This window comes from Oncorhynchus gorbuscha, linkage group LG14 (assembly GCF_021184085.1).
Source record: "Oncorhynchus gorbuscha isolate QuinsamMale2020 ecotype Even-year linkage group LG14, OgorEven_v1.0, whole genome shotgun sequence".
Taxonomy (NCBI): Eukaryota; Metazoa; Chordata; class Actinopteri; order Salmoniformes; family Salmonidae; genus Oncorhynchus; species Oncorhynchus gorbuscha.
The window spans coordinates 17,765,309-17,781,165 of NC_060186.1; the positions used below are offsets into that span (position 1 = coordinate 17,765,309).

The 15,857-nt window shown below is 46.9% G+C and overlaps 1 protein-coding gene across 6 annotated transcripts in view; it reads left to right on the top strand.

Moving 5' to 3' along the window:
- The window catches only part of LOC123994582 (coiled-coil domain-containing protein 136-like), a 62,068-nt gene that overhangs the window by 33,206 nt on the left and 13,005 nt on the right, over nucleotides 1-15,857 (top strand). For all 6 annotated transcript variants that reach the window (XR_006831673.1, XM_046297346.1, XM_046297350.1 and 3 more), the window contains 3 exons: nucleotides 11,575-11,901; nucleotides 12,449-12,523; nucleotides 14,557-14,856. Coding sequence is in view for 5 of the 6 variants with exons in the window: in XM_046297346.1 (XP_046153302.1) it covers nucleotides 11,575-11,901; nucleotides 12,449-12,523; nucleotides 14,557-14,856 (702 nt within the window). In the remaining variant the exon portion in view is untranslated. The remainder of the gene's footprint in view (nucleotides 1-11,574; nucleotides 11,902-12,448; nucleotides 12,524-14,556; nucleotides 14,857-15,857) is intronic.

Below are 15,857 nucleotides of genomic sequence, written 5' to 3' on the forward strand. Positions count from 1 at the left end.
GGTAATGAAGTCTAGGGCGATGTGAGACCATGGTCGAGAAGGAATGGGGAGCGGTCTGAGACGACCGGCAGGAGGAGAGTTACCCGACTTAGTCTGCGCGCAGTCCGAACAAGCAGCCACGAAACGGCGCGTGTCACGCTCCTGAGTCGGCCACCAAAAGCGCTGGCGAATAGACGCAAGAGTGCCTCGAACACCGGGATGACCAGCTAACTTGGCAGAGTGAGCCCACTGAAGAACAGCCAGACGAGTGGAAACAGGAACGAAAAGGAGGTTACTAGGACAAGCGCGCGGCGACGCAGTGTGCGTGAGTGCTTGCTTAACCTGTCTTTCAATTCCCCAGACTGTCAACCCGACAACACGCCCATAAGGAAGAATCCCTCGGGATCAGTAGAAGCCACAGAAGAACTAAACAGACGGGATAAGGCATCAGGCTTGGTGTTCTTGCTACCCGGACGGTAAGAAATCACAAACTCGAAACGAGCGAAAAACAACGCCCAACGAGCTTGACGGGCATTAAGTCGTTTGGCAGAACGGATGTACTCAAGGTTCTTATGGTCTGTCCAAACGACAAAAGGAACGGTCGCCCCCTCCAACCACTGTCGCCATTCGCCTAGGGCTAAGTGGATGGCGAGCAGTTCACGGTTACCCACATCATAGTTGCGCTCAGATGGCGACAGGCGATGAGAAAAATAAGCGCAAGGATGAACCTTATCGTCAGACTGGAAGCGCTGGGATAGAATGGCTCCCACGCCTACCTCTGAAGCGTCAACCTCGACAATGAATTGTCTAGTGACGTCAGGAGTAACGAGGATAGGAGCGGACGTAAAACGTTCTTTTAGAAGATCAAAAGCTCCCTGGGCGGAACCGGACCACTTAAAACACGTCTTGATAGAAGTAAGAGCTGTGAGAGGGGCAGCAACTTGACCGAAATTACGAATGAAACGCCGATAGAAATTAGCGAAACCTAAAAAGCGCTGCAACTCGACACGTGACCTTGGAACGGGCCAATCACTGACAGCTTGGACCTTAGCGGAATCCATCTGAATGCCTTCAGCGGAAATAACGGAACCGAGAAAAGTAACGGAGGAGACATGAAAAGAGCACTTCTCAGCCTTTACGTAGAGACAATTCTCTAAAAGGCGCTGTAGAACACGTCGAACGTGCTGAACATGAATCTCGAGTGACGGTGAAAAAATCAGGATATCGTCAAGATAGACAAAAACAAAGATGTTCAGCATGTCTCTCAGAACATCATTAACTAATGCCTGAAAAACAGCTGGCGCATTGGCGAGACCAAACGGCAGAACCCGGTACTCAAAATGCCCTAACGGAGTGTTAAACGCCGTTTTCCACTCGTCCCCCTCTCTGATGCGCACGAGATGGTAAGTGTTACGAAGGTCCAACTTAGTAAAGCACCTGGCTCCCTGCAGAATCTCGAAGGCTGATGACATAAGGGGAAGCGGATAACGATTCTTAACCGTTATGTCATTCAGCCCTCGATAATCCACGCAGGGCGCAGAGTACCGTCCTTCTTCTTAACAAAAAGAACCCCGCCCCGGCCGGAGAGGAAGAAGGAACTATGGTACCGGCGTCAAGAGACACAGATAAATAATCCTCGAGAGCCTTACGTTCGGGAGCCGACAGAGAGTATAGTCTACCCCGAGGAGGAGTGGTCCCCGGAAGGAAATCAATACTACAATCATACGACCGGTGAGGAGGAAGGGAGTTGGCTCGGGACCGACTGAAGACCGTGCGCAGATCATGATATTCCTTCGGCACTCCTGTCAAATCGCCAGGTTCCTCCTGAGAAGTGGGGACAGAAGAAATGGGAGGGATGGCAGACATTAAGCACTTCACATGACAAGATACGTTCCAGGATAGGATAGAATTACAAGACCAATTAATAGAAGGATTATGACATACTAGCCAGGGATGACCCAAAACAACAGGTGTGAAAGGTGAACGAAAAATCAAAAAAGAAATAGTCTCACTGTGGTTACCAGATACTGTGAGAGTTAAAGGTAGTGTCTCAAATCTGATACTGGGAAGATGACTACCATCTAAGGCAAACATGGGCGTAGGCTTGTCTAACTGTCTGAAAGGAATGTTATGTTTCCGAACCCATGCTTCGTCCATGAAACAACCCTCAGCCCCAGAGTCAATCAAGGCACTGCATGTAGCACCCGAACCGGTCCAGCGTAGATGGACCGACATAGTAGTACAAGATCTAGATGAAGAGACCTGAGTAGTAGCGCTCACCTGTAGCCCTCCGCTTACTGATGGGCTCTGGCCTCTTACTGGACATGAATTAACAAAATGTCCATCAAATCCGCAATAGAGGCACAGGCGGTTGGTGATCCTCCGTTCCCTCTCCTTAGTCGAGATGCGAATCCCTCCCAGCTGCATGGGCTCAGTCTCAGAGCCAGAGGAGGGAGATGGTTGCGATGCGGAGCAGGGAAACACCGTTGATGCGAGCTCTCTTCCACGAGCCTGGTGACGAAGATCTACCCGTCGTTCTATGCGGATGGCGAGAGCAATCAAAGAGTCCACACTGGAAGGAACCTCCCGAGAGAGAATCTCATCTTTGACCACTGTGTGGAGTCCCTCCAGAAAACGAGCGAGCAGCGCCGGCTCGTTCCAGTCACTAGAGGCAGCAAGAGTACGAAACTCTATAGAGTAATCCGTTATGGATCGATCACCTTGGCATAGGGAAGCCAGGACCCTAGAAGCCTCCCCACCAAAAACTGAACGGTCAAAAACCCGAATCATCTCCTCTTTAAAGTTCTGGTAATTGTTAGAACAATCAGCCCTTGCCTCCCAGATAGCTGTGCCCCACTCTCGGGCCCGGCCAGTAAGGAGTGAAATGACGTAAGCAACCCGAGCTCTCTCTCTAGAGTATGTGTTGGGTTGGAGAGAGAACACAATCTCACACTGGGTGAGAAAGGAGCGGCACTCAGTGGGCTGCCCGGAGTAGCAAGGTGGGTTATTAACCCTAGGTTCTGGAGGCTCGGCAGGCCAGGAAGTAACAGGTGGCACGAGACGAAGACTCTGGAACTGTCCAGAGAGGTCGGAAACCTGAGCGGCCAGGCTCTCCACGGCATGGCGAGCAGCAGACAATTCCTGCTCGTGTCTGCCGAGCATGGCTCCTTGGATCTCGACGGCAGTGTTACGAGCGTCTGTAGTCGCTGGGTCCATTCCTTGGTCGGATCCTTCTGTCATGCTGGTGAATGAGGACCCAAAAGCGACTTGGCGAAAACAGAGTATTTAATCCAGAATAAACTTTACAAAACAAAAAGCATAATACTACACGTAAAGACGAGAACAGACTGGAGACTTGATCGAGAACTGCAGGTTGCCTCGGGAAGGCACTTGAACCTAGCAGACTCAGACACCTGCTCACCACGCAGCATCTGAGGGAAACACGACACGACAGGGCAAAACATAGTCACAGCACGGTGAATTATAAATGAGGATCCGACAGGGCAGGTACGGGAAACAAGGAGTGAAATAGGGACTCTAATCAGGGAAAAGGATCGGGAACAGGTGTGGGAAGACTAAATGATGATTAGGGGAATAGGAACAGCTGGGAGCAGGAACGGAACGATAGAGAGAAGAGAGAGCGAGAGAGTGAGAGAGGGAGGGGGAGAGAGAGGGATAGAAAGAGGGAAAGAACCTAATAAGACCAGCAGAGGGAAACGAATAGAATGGGAAGCACAGGGACAAGACAAGATAATAAATGACAAAACATGACAAGGTAACTGTCACCACAGATAAATCTACGATAATCGATCATTTTAATAAGCATTTCTCTATGGCTGGCCATGCTTTCCACCTGGCTACCCCTACCCCAGACAACAGCTCTGCACCCCCTGTAGCAACTTGCCTTAGTCCCCCCCCGATTCTACTTCACCCAAATCCATGTTCTGAAAGAGAGGCAAAATCTGGATCCCTACAAATCAGCTGGGCTAGACAATCTGGACCCCCTCGTTCTAAAATTGTCCGCCGAAATTGTTGCAACCCCTATTACTACTACTTATTAGATAGAGTTCAGTGTGTCAAATCAGTGTGTCAAATCAGAGGGCCTGTTGTCCGGACCTCTGGCAGTCTCTATGGGGGTGCCACAGGGTTCATTTCTTGGGCCACTCTTTACTCTGTATATATCAATGATGTCGCTCTTGCTGCTGGTGATTCTCTGATCCACCTCTACGCAGACAACACCATTCTGTATACATCTGGCCCTTCTTTGGACACTGTGTTAACTAACCTCCAAACAAGCTTCAATGCCATACAACACTCCTTCCGTGGCCTCTAACTGCTTTTAAATGCTTGTAAACCTAAATGCATGTTCTTCAACTGATTGCTGCCCGCACCCGCCCGCCCAAATAGCATCACTACTCGGGACGGTTCTGACTTAGAATATGTGGACAACTATAAAACCTAGGTGTCTGGTTAGACTGTAAACTCTCCTTCCAGATCTCCAATCCAAAATGATATCTAGAATCGGCTTCCAATTTCGCAACAAAGCCTCCTTCACTCATGCTGCCAAACATACCCTCATAAAACTGACTATCCTACCGATCCTTGACTTTGGCGATGTCATTTACAAAATAGCCTCCAAAACTCTACTCAGCAAACTGGATGTAGTATATCACAGTCCCATCCGTTTTGTCACCAAAGCCCCATATACTACCCACCACTGCGACCTGTAGGCTCTCGTTGGCTGGCCCTTGCTACATATTCATCGCCAGACCCACTGGCTCCAGGTCATCTATAAGTCTTTGCTAGGTAAAGCCCCGGCTCATCTCAGCTCACTGGACACCATAGCTACACCCACCCGTAGCACACGCTCTTGCAGGTATATTTCACTGGTCATCCCCAAAGCCACCACCTCATTTGGCAGCCTTTCCTTCCAGTTCTCTGCTGCCAATGACTGGAACGAATTGCAAAAATCACTGAAGCTGGAGACTTATATCTCCCTCTCTATCTGTCAGAGCAGCTAACCGATCACTGTACCTGTACACAGCCAACTACCTCATCCCCATATTGTTATTTATCTTTTTGCTCTTTTGCACCCCAGTATCTCGACTTGCACATCATCTTCTGCACATCTATCACTCCATTGTTAATGGTAAATTGTAATAATTTCTTGCCTCTATGGCCTATTTATTGCCTTACCTCCCTAATCTTCTACATTTGCACACATTGTACATAGATTTTTCTGTTGTGTTATTGACTGTACGTTTGTTTATGTGTAACTTTGTGTTGTTGTTTTTGATGCACTGCTTTGCTTTATCTTGGTCAGGTCGCAGTTTTAAATGAGAACTTGTTCTTAACTGGCCTACCTGGTTAAATAAAGGTGAAATGATAAAATAGAAAACAAAATGTGTGATAAAGGCACAACAGAATAGTAATCAGTGCAGGTGTTGGCCCGGGGCGAAAAACAGGTTACAGAGGTGACTGGACTTTTTTGGATTCTCTGTCACTCATTCTTTTCAACCTTTCTCTCTTTTCACTGGCTCAGCTGTAGAATCTTGAGTGGCTCAGTGGCAGACCTGGCCGTTTCTGAGGTGCAGGAGATGAAGAGTAACACTGAAAATAAAAGGAATCAGAGCATGTGTCAATGCAATCAGACATGATGCGCAACACCTGCATACAAGGCAATCGGTAGTCAAGTATCTCAATTATCTCAGAAAAGTGTGACTTGATTGAGACAGCATATGCAGTTTTGAGATTCAGTATAGTTTTGACATCATTTTAAAATGTTTTACTACATTTTAAAATGATGTGTGAGGACCAAGAAGGTGTGAAGACCAAGAAACTCAAACTGAATAAAAAAGCTAAAGAGGTGGGCCTATGGGAACATGTAAGCGGGAATTGGGTTAAAGAACCGTCATAAATGACAGGAACCACATAAAGCCAGGGGTTAGGGGGAAACATATTAAAGCATGATAATGAGAGAGAAAAAAAATAGAATGTATACTGTCTCGATCAAGTTACACTTTTCTGAGATAATTGATTACTGATGTGCCTCCTGGTGCTTTCATTGCTGTTGCGCGACATGTCTGATTGCATTGGCGCACATTTCCTATATTCAGATGAATGTCCGAAGACCGAAAGCTCGGCCTAATAAATTGAAAATGATGCATGAGTGTATAGAGATTCCTTTTCATTCCACTGTGTCAGCTGTGCCACAGAGCAGTGTTATCTGTTTCTCTTTCTCTCTCTCTGTGTGTGTGTGTGTGTGTGTGTGTGTGTGTGTGTGTGTGTGTGTGTGTGTGTGTGTGTGTGTGTGTGTGTGTGTGTGTGTGTGTGTGTGTGTGTGTGTGTGTGTGTGTGTGTGTGTGTGTGTGTGTGTGTGTGTGTGTGTGTGTGTGTGTGTGTGTGTGTGTGTGTGTGTGGTGTGTGTGTTTGTTTGCGTGAGTGTGTGTGTGTGGCGTGTGTGTTTGTTTGCGTGAGTGCTCCTGGGGGGGGGGGGATGTGTGTACTGTGTAGACAGTGTGTTGATGGTACTTGTCAGGAGTGATCAGGGCGGTGAAGAGGCAATGTGTCTGGTCACTAAGTGCCTTGGTGCTATTCAGACAGAAGTGAATTGTAGCTTCACACCCCAGCGGACAGGGACTTCAGGTATCCGCATGCTAAGGAGGCTGTAGGGTGTGTTTGTGTGTGCTGGAATCCTAGCCTTCGATAAGTCTGCATGTCTCTAAATCTGTGATTGGTGTCATGGTTTTTACTGCTCTTTTGCATTCATGTCCCTTATTGTCGCCCGTCGTCCCTGTCCCCGGTTAGGAGATGACATTACTCCTGCTCTGACTCCCAGTTATGGTTTCAGTATCGTAGTTGCCTGTTATACCTGTAAGATTGCTCTAGAGCTGTTTCCCTGTGTACCCTGCAATACAATTGTCTGTAGCCATAAACCCATAGTTGATATAACAGTGCGGTGATGGGATCAAGTGTACAAGACTGCATTCTATCTCTTTGACTGCATAAATAAGCTGCTTTGTTTGTGATAGGATGCTTATGTGTAGCATACTGTGTGTGTGTGCTATGTGAAAAGGTGTGTGTTTGCAGAGAAGAGAGTGTGGCCATGGTTACCAAGGTGCTGTTTTCTGACGCAGTGTCGAGGTATGAGTCATTCAGCCCCCCGTCCCCTCACCTCCAAACCACCCGCCACTGAGATCGTCCCGTCGTCATGTGGACACAAAGAGGGACAGGTCTGGGATTTTGAGTGGTGGGAGGGAGTGGGGGGGGGGGGGCTGTTATTTGGGCTCTGGACTTCGTCCTCTGTTCTAACTGTAACTTCCCAGTCAGAGAGAAGGGAGAGACACATCTAGCTCATCTTGTCAAGAGCATTTCGATGTCAAACCCTGTCTTTAGAATGAGTATTGTGTTTCTGTGAGAGAGATAAAGAGGGAGAGATGAGAGAGAGAGTGCAAGGGAGGGCTAGCTGAGAGAAAGAAGAGGGAGAGAGGAAGGCAAAGAGAGAGGGAGAACAGTGCGAGAGAAGGTTAGGCGAGGAAGATTAGCGAAAGAGATGGAGAGAGAGGATACAGAGAGGGGCGAGAGGGAAGGATCAGACAGCTATGATGAGTGATTTATTGAATGGTCCCTGTGACAGTGATGCTGTTGTAGCAGGGGCATCATTGGTTGCCTGCCAGAAGCCCTGACCAATCAGCCAGTCCTGTAGCAGACCAGAAGGATGTTGGGGCGCAGAGTTGATTACAGAGAGAAGGAAGGAGGGGAGGGGGAGGAGGAAGGGGAAGAGAGGAGGGAACAGCTTAAATTACCTTGAAAATGGCACTTAACCAGATTTGAAATGGCCTGTTGTAAGACCCGAATAGTGCTGACATAGATAGGACATAACATCTCATACCACATAACCTGACCAGATCCCATATGACAATCTCTTCATGCCTTTCCTTCACCACGCCGGGCCTTTCTTTCTCTGTCGTAGTTTAGAGGTACAGTGCCTTCAGAAGATATTCACACCCCCCTTAGATTTTGTGTCACTGGCCTACACACAATACCCCATAATGTCAAAGTGGAATTGTGTTTTTATTTTTTAGTTTTTTTTACAAATTAATAAAAATGAAAAGCTGAAATGGCTTGAGTCATTAGGTCTTCAACCCATTTGTTATGACAAGCCTAAATACGTCCAGCAGTTTAAAAAAATGTGTTTAACAAGATTTTTGAATGACTATCACATCTCTATACCTCACACATACAATTATCTGTAAGGTCCCTCAGTCGAGCAGTGAATTTCAAACACAGATTCAACCACAAAGACCAGGGAGGTTTCCAATGCCTCGCAAAGGTCCCCTATTGGTAGATGGATATAACAAAAAGCAGACATTAACTATCCCTTTTAGCATGGTGAAGTTATGCATTACACTTTAGATGGTTTATCAATACACTAACCTAATTGACAGAGTGAAAAGAAGAACGCCTATAGAGAATACAAATATTCCAATACACGCACCCTGTTTGCAATAAGGCACTAAAGTAAAACTGCAAAACATGTGGTAAAGAAATTAACTTTATGTTGTGAATACAAAGCGTTATGTTTTGGAGCAAATCCAACACATCACTGAGTACCACTCTCCATATTTTCAAGCCTGGTGGTGGCAGCATCATGTTATGGGTATACTTGTCATTGGCAAGGACTAGGGAGTTTTTTTTAGGATAACAATAAACGGAATAGAGCTAAGCACAGGCAAAATCCTACTTTCTAACAGAAACTTGGAGACATTCACCTTTCAGCAGGAAAATAACCTAAAACACAAGGCCAAATATACACTGGAGTTGCTTACCAAGAGGCATTGAATGTTTCTGAGTGGCCTAGTTATACTTCTGACTTAAATCGCCTTGAAAATCTATGGCAAGACTTGAACAGAGCTTCAAGCATTTAAAAAATAACAATATGCAAATATTGTACAATCCAAGTGTGCAAAGCTCTTACAGACGTACACAGAACGAGTCAACGCTGTAGTCACTGCAAAAAGGTGATTCTAACATGCATTGACTCAGGGGTGTGAATACTGAATACTGAATGTAAATGAGATATTTCTGTATTTCCTTTTCAGAAAATGTCTCACATTTCTAAAAACATGTTTATTGAATCCATTTTGAATTCAGGCTGTAACACAACAACATGTGGAGTACGTGAAGGGGTAGGAATACTTTCTGAAGGCACTGTAGTTTTTTTCGGCAACTCATCACATTTGATTAAAAATAGATTGGCCTTGCTAGCTTTTAGGCATCACTGTTAAATCCAGACTGAACCAGAGCCTCCAGATATTCTTCCATAATTGTGCCATGATGATAATTGGTATGCTGCGTTTCAGCAAAGAAGTCTGAGTTTCTTTCTCCCAGGCTAACGTTGGATAAGTGTGTCGTGTCTTTTACTTGAGTAGATCTGGGTTTGGAAGAGGGACTTGGGAATGAGTTCAATGACATTTCCATGCTAATATGATGTCGCCAAAAACCCAGATCTCACACCGAAAATAAAACAAGTTATCTTTCAAAAACAGGAAATAAAATACAATAAACAGGAAATAACTTATATACACACTTACGTACACAGGCTGTGTCCTTACCAAGTCTATGCATGTTATGTAAGAATACAGTACTCACTGAGTACATAGGGCTCTTTGACGTGCCACTGTCAGCCGCAGGACATTAGCCCTCTGGATGGGTGTGTGTACCATGGAGAGATCGGCTATGAAATAGTGTGTGTCTGTCTGTCTGTGTGTTTGGGAGATGGAGAGGTCAGTGTCTGTGTGTTGGAGGTACTAGCCTATGGTTGGAGGTAGACTGCACATTTTCTAGTAGGTAGCCTCCTCCTTTCAGTTGTGAGTTTTTCATATTCACCAGTAGACTCATCTACTGTGAGTCATCTTCACTGGGCTGTGTGTGTGTGTGTGTTCATCTGATTATAGCCTGTTGTTGACTGTTTGTTAATAAACAGGTGTTGCCTTGTTGTGCTGTCCACATTATTTATATATTTCCAATCCAAAGGGAAACATTTGGTGTACTCTCAGGTGCACAATCACACACACACACACACACACACACACACACACACACACACACACACACACACACACACACACACACACACACACACACACACACACACACACACACACACACACACACACACACACACACACACACACACACACACACACACACACACACACACACACACACACACACACACACACACACACACACGCTTTTACTAGAATATTGATTGATGTAACGGGAACTATTGTCAGCCCAATGGCTTTACCAGAACTCTGTGTGTTCCAGTTAATTGGCTAATAACACCCACCCACATGCATACACAGCTAGTAAATGAGACTTCATGTCTTAGGAATGGAAGGCTACACTCTCTCTAACCCGTCCTGTTTCATCTCTCTGTGTGTGAGAGTCCGTCTGGGCAGTGGTGACGCACTAAGGAGACTGCAGCAGACACACACGCATCACCTCCTTTCAGCATCACTGACATCAGAAGACATGTTTAGTATGTTGTTACCCGTGCCCGAGAGAGAGAGCGGAACGTGAGATGGATAGAGGGAGAGGGGAGAGATTGAGCAGAAAGAGAGAGAGGTAGCGCAGAGAGATAGAAGAAAGAATGAGAGATGGAAGGGAAAAGAGAGAGAGAGCGAGAGAGAGAGATATTTTTGGAGAGGGGAAGTGAGGAATTGGAGGGGAGAGGTGGAGAGAGAAAGGTGAAGAGGATGAGGGTGAGGGAGAGAGAACAGAGAAGGAAGGGAGGGAGGGAGAGGGGAGCAAGGAGGTAAGGAGGGGAGGGGAGGTGAGAGGTTTTATTTTTGGATGTCCCTCCTCACCCTGGGTCCTGATGACAATAGGCGAGAACGAAAGACGAGAAAGGGACAAGTGGAGTCAACCTCTTGTGCTGCATAAGCAATGACTCAAGAGTATCTAAAGATACATTCTAAGGAGACACATATGGCTCCAGAGAGAGTATTGATTTCCTCTGAGTTTCTCTGAATATTCCTCTGTTTTCCCACTAGATGGCTCTGTAGAACAGGTAAAACTACTTTAAAAGTTGCTCCACGGCCTTCCGCTTGGTCTGAGGACAGCACTATCAGGCAGTGGACTGTGTGGGCAAGAATGAGTGTGTGAAGTCTATTGGGGGGGGGGTTCCCTCCGAGGAAACCAGGTGAAGATCGAACCAGGGGATGGGGCAGCAGATGGAGGGGGGCTGGGGGTCAGGGGGTTGGGTTAGGAGGCTCAAAGCCTAGACAAGTGAACCACAGCTGCCTATCAGCTTTCATACACCAGGACGTATCCTATGAAGCAGGGTCAATGAGTTAAGAAGTACTGCTACCACTTTGTAGGTCAATACAGACCTCTGTATGAAAGGAGTTTGCAGACTAAGCTGTTTACAGAGGTAGTAAATCTCTCACTATCTATTTTTCTCTCTCTCTCTCTCTCTCTCTCTCTCTCTCTCTCTCTCTCTCTCTCTCTCTCTCTCTCTCTCTCTCTCTCTCTCTCTCTCTCTCTCTCTCTCTCTCTCTCTCTTTCCCCCCATCCCTCTCTCTCTAGATGACATATGTGACCTGAAGGTGGAGAGGCCTGGCATTGTGGACAAGCTGACGGCCAAAGAGAGGGAGTCCCTGGAGGAGAACGATGAGAAGGAGGAGAAAGAGAAGGAGGTGGAGGTGGGGAACGGCGAGAAGGGCCAGCAGGAGGAGCAAGGAGAGGAGAAGGAGGTGAAAGTGGAGGAGGACGAGGAGGAGGAGGAGGAAGGAGGAATGTTAGAGGAGGATGACTTGGAGGAGTTGAGGTCTCAGGTGCTGCAGCTGGTGTTGGAGCTGGAGGAGGCCAGGGATGTGTCTCAACGACATGAAGAGAGCTTCATGGAGCTACAGGGTGTGTTGCTGTGTGTGTGTGTGTGTGTGTGTGTGTGTGTGTGTGTGTGTGTGTGTGTGTGTGTGTGTGTGTGTGTGTGTGTGTGTGTGTGTGTGTGTGTGTGTGTGTGTGTGTGTGTGTGTGTGTGTGTGTGTGTGTGTGTGTGTGTGTGTGTGTGTGTGTGTGTGTGTGTGTGTGTGATTTTGTGTCTGAGTGTGACTGTATTTGTGTTAGTGTGTGGAACAGTGTGTGTCTGAGTGAGTGTGTGTGTGACAGCTGTAGCCATGATTGCATGCTGGGTGTTTAGTTCACTGTGACATCACAGCTGGGTCGTGAGGGGGTTGGGAGGTCCTATTGCTCAGCTGTCATGGTTCTTGTGCCAGTTGTCCCTGACCCCAGCTCCCCCGTGGTCCATTCTGCTGACTCACATATACCACATTGACTGTATACATAGTCACTTTGTTCTTCCTCTCATCCCCCTTTCTCTTCCTCCTCTTGTACATTTCCTCCTCTCGTATCCCCCCCTTCTTCTCTTCCTCCCTTCTCTCCCGCTGTCCTCTGTTCTCAGGTCTGTTGGAAGATGAGCGTCTGGCCAGTGCTCACCAGGCAGAGAGCTTTACCAGACAGATCCAGAGACTGCAAGGTAGACACGCACGCAAGCGCGTATGCACACACACACACACACACACACACACACACACACACACACACACACACACACACACACACACACACACACACACACACACACACACACACACACACACACACACACACACACACACACACACACACACACACACACACACACACACACACACACACACACACACACAAGCACGCACACCCTTATACACAACCTCTCCTCTCTCCACTTCTGATAAATGAGCACAGCACCATTATCTTCCCCTACTGTCTCATGAAATAGTGTATTGCCTGAGGAAAAGTTACCAGTAAACACAACTTTTGTAGATAAATGTCTCCTAGCAGGGTCTTGTGATGGTGGAGAGTGGACATACCTTTAAGAGATACAAGGATTGTACACAATCTCCTTTTCTCTCTCTTTTTTTCTATGTGTACTGTCCCCATCACCTGACAGTGCTATAGGGTTTAAACAAAAGTTCTACAATAAACTGTTCTATGTAAGAAGTGCAATAGGATTTCAATACACATACATGAATATGACATTATATCTATTCGCTTATGACTTAGTCCCACCATAGTTATATGGTCTAATGGTCTAACATGACTGATAAATGACGCTAGATAAGCCTATCTTAGACTGTATTCACAGAATGTGTCTGCTTGGGAAGAGGTCTGGTACAGCTCCATGATTGGCTGATATCTCAATGGTGCTCAACCTCAGGAGACATGGTGGCCACTGTATGAATGACGTCACGTGACCAGAGACACACCAGACCATAGAAATCCATGTATTATCACTCTGTTCTATTTCATTCTGTGCACCAGACATCATTAGTTACAGGAAGGACAGTGGCTCCAGACGACATAGAGGCCTTATCGTGATATCACTTCCTTAGGAGAAGATGCTCAGCATTATGGATTAACATGGGGTCATGTAGGTGACTGAGTGGACGGGTGTGTGGGCGTGAGAGGGAGCACAGCACTCCCTCCTTATTCCTCTATCACTCCCCCCTAGCAGTGACACTCACCACGTGACTCCTATTGGAATGCAGACTGGAGGTGGGGGGGGGGGCAGGCTGAGGTAGGGATAGTTTGTCTTAGCTCATTTGGCTTTGTTATTCTGCTGTTGTACACACACGACGCCAGTGTTTCCCATCTACAGTGAGGGAGAAGGAGAGAGAGACGGAGAGGACTCTCCGTACATGGTGCACTCCACGTAACGGCAACCCCAAGGCAGAATGCCATGTGATGTCAGAGAGAGGCCATGTGATTGGCTGAATGACTGTAAACATTAAGGCAGGAGGGGATTGATGTTCCCAGAAGGAAAGTTCTTAAGAGCAGAATGTGAACGTACTGCACAACCATGTGTGTGCTCAAGAATTGTCCCCTTGCTCTGGTGAGCCCAGACTCCTTTTGTCCCTAACCCAGGACAAGTCTCTGTCCAGTACAATACTATACTGTACCTCACACTATAACTAAGTAAGTAAGTAGCTTTGTCTGAGCCAGAACTGCCCAGACTGTACATCTTCTTAATGTTGCGGTCCAGGAAGTAATCTAGGTGTGTGGTTCCTCTGTGCAGTGTGTGTTAAGAGAGCTGGTCTGCAGACACAGCCATATAGCCATGGCCTCTTGAGCTATGGCCATGCCTGTGTAAACAAATCAATCTCCCTTCACTTCAAAAGTCAAGTATGTGTGTGTTTGTTTGTGTGTGTGTGTGTGTGTGTTTGTTTGTTTGTGTGTTTGGTGTGTGATTAATGAGGAGATCAGAGGCGCCAGGGTTTTTTTCTTTAGAGACAGAGAGCCCAGACCAGAGCTAATGCCCTTGTCCCTCTCTTCGGCTCTCTCCTTCTTCCCTATCTTCCCCATGCCCCTGGCTCAGTCAGCTTTTGTGTCTGCTCTTTGCAGCCAGGACATGTTCACTAGAGTGTTTACCAGACCTTCCTGAAACAAAAGGCCCTTGACAGAGTACAAGTCAACATTGCTTATTTTTTTTCTCTCCTCTCCTCTCCTCTCCTTTCCTTTCCCCTCTAGCTCAGCTGCGTTCGGTCCAGGAGGAGATGGACTCTCTGGAGGAGGAGAAGGAGAGTGAGCTGGGGGAGGTGCAGGAGGAGCTGAGGTCTGCCCAGGAGGAGGTGCTGGTTCTGCAGCAGGCGGGGGAGGAGACAGCAGCAGAGAGGGAGAACGATATCGCCTCCCTGCAGGAGGAGCTGTGTCGTCTGAGGGCCGAGCTGCAGCGTCTCCGCACCACGGCCCAAGAGTACGAGCTGGAGATCACCACCCTGCGGGCTGAAATCAGTATGAAGAGCATGAGGAGGGAGGGAGAGACTGACGGTACTATCATACTATATACTGCACTAACCCTGCATCTAACCCAAACTACTAACCACTACAATACCACACAAGCTGCAACACTGCTTAAATCCCTTTCACAAACTCAAAACACAACCATTCCACACACATTCCCTGCCCAACCAGTACACCACTCCATACATAACACTGAAGCAATGGAAACCAATCAGACATGAGGAAAATCCCAGTCAGGTATACCCATTACTACAACACAGTAGTATAATCCAGTTAAAACTGTAGGCCGGATCCAATAGAAACGCTAGAAATGTTCAGGTCTTTACAGACTCAACAGGTCCAGTTAGCAGAGAGGCCTTCTTCGCAGCAGAGAATTGTGGGTAAATACAAGAGTCGGGGACTCATCGTTGTGACTCCAGGGTTGCCAGATTTGTCTTTATCCCTCTCTGTTTCTGTATGGACCTCAGAGAGATCATGTCAGTATCCATTAAAACACACTTCGACAACGTTTAGAGGATTTATTGGTGTTATTGATCCCAGGCTCAGGGTTATTGGTGAAGCATGCAGAGTTCAAGGTGTCACCACTACACTGTTAGGATAGTATGGTAATGACACAGCACCACCGTGTGTACTCAAACAAGAGGGAGGAAAGCCAACAGCCTCTGTTTCAGTTTGATGGGTTGATTCTCTCGTGGTTCCGCTAGTCCGTAGCGATCTAGGTAGATTCCCTTTCAGTTTTAATGCCCCCCATTGTTGGACCGGCCGCAGAACTCCTTGCCTCTTGATTCTCTGGTTCCGCCAGGGTAGTTTATGACTCCTGTATTAGATGTGTTGAATGAGAGCTGCAGTTGTTTTGAGTGAATGAAGAGATTGTTGTGGTTGTAATGTTGAAAGTTGTAATGTTGTAAGTTTGGTTAGAGTGATCTTTTCTCTATTGTTGTAACGACTCTTGTCGAAAGGAGTGGACCAAAGTGCAGCGTGGACAGTGTTCATGATTCTTACTTTCAAAAAACAGAGTGAAAACGAAA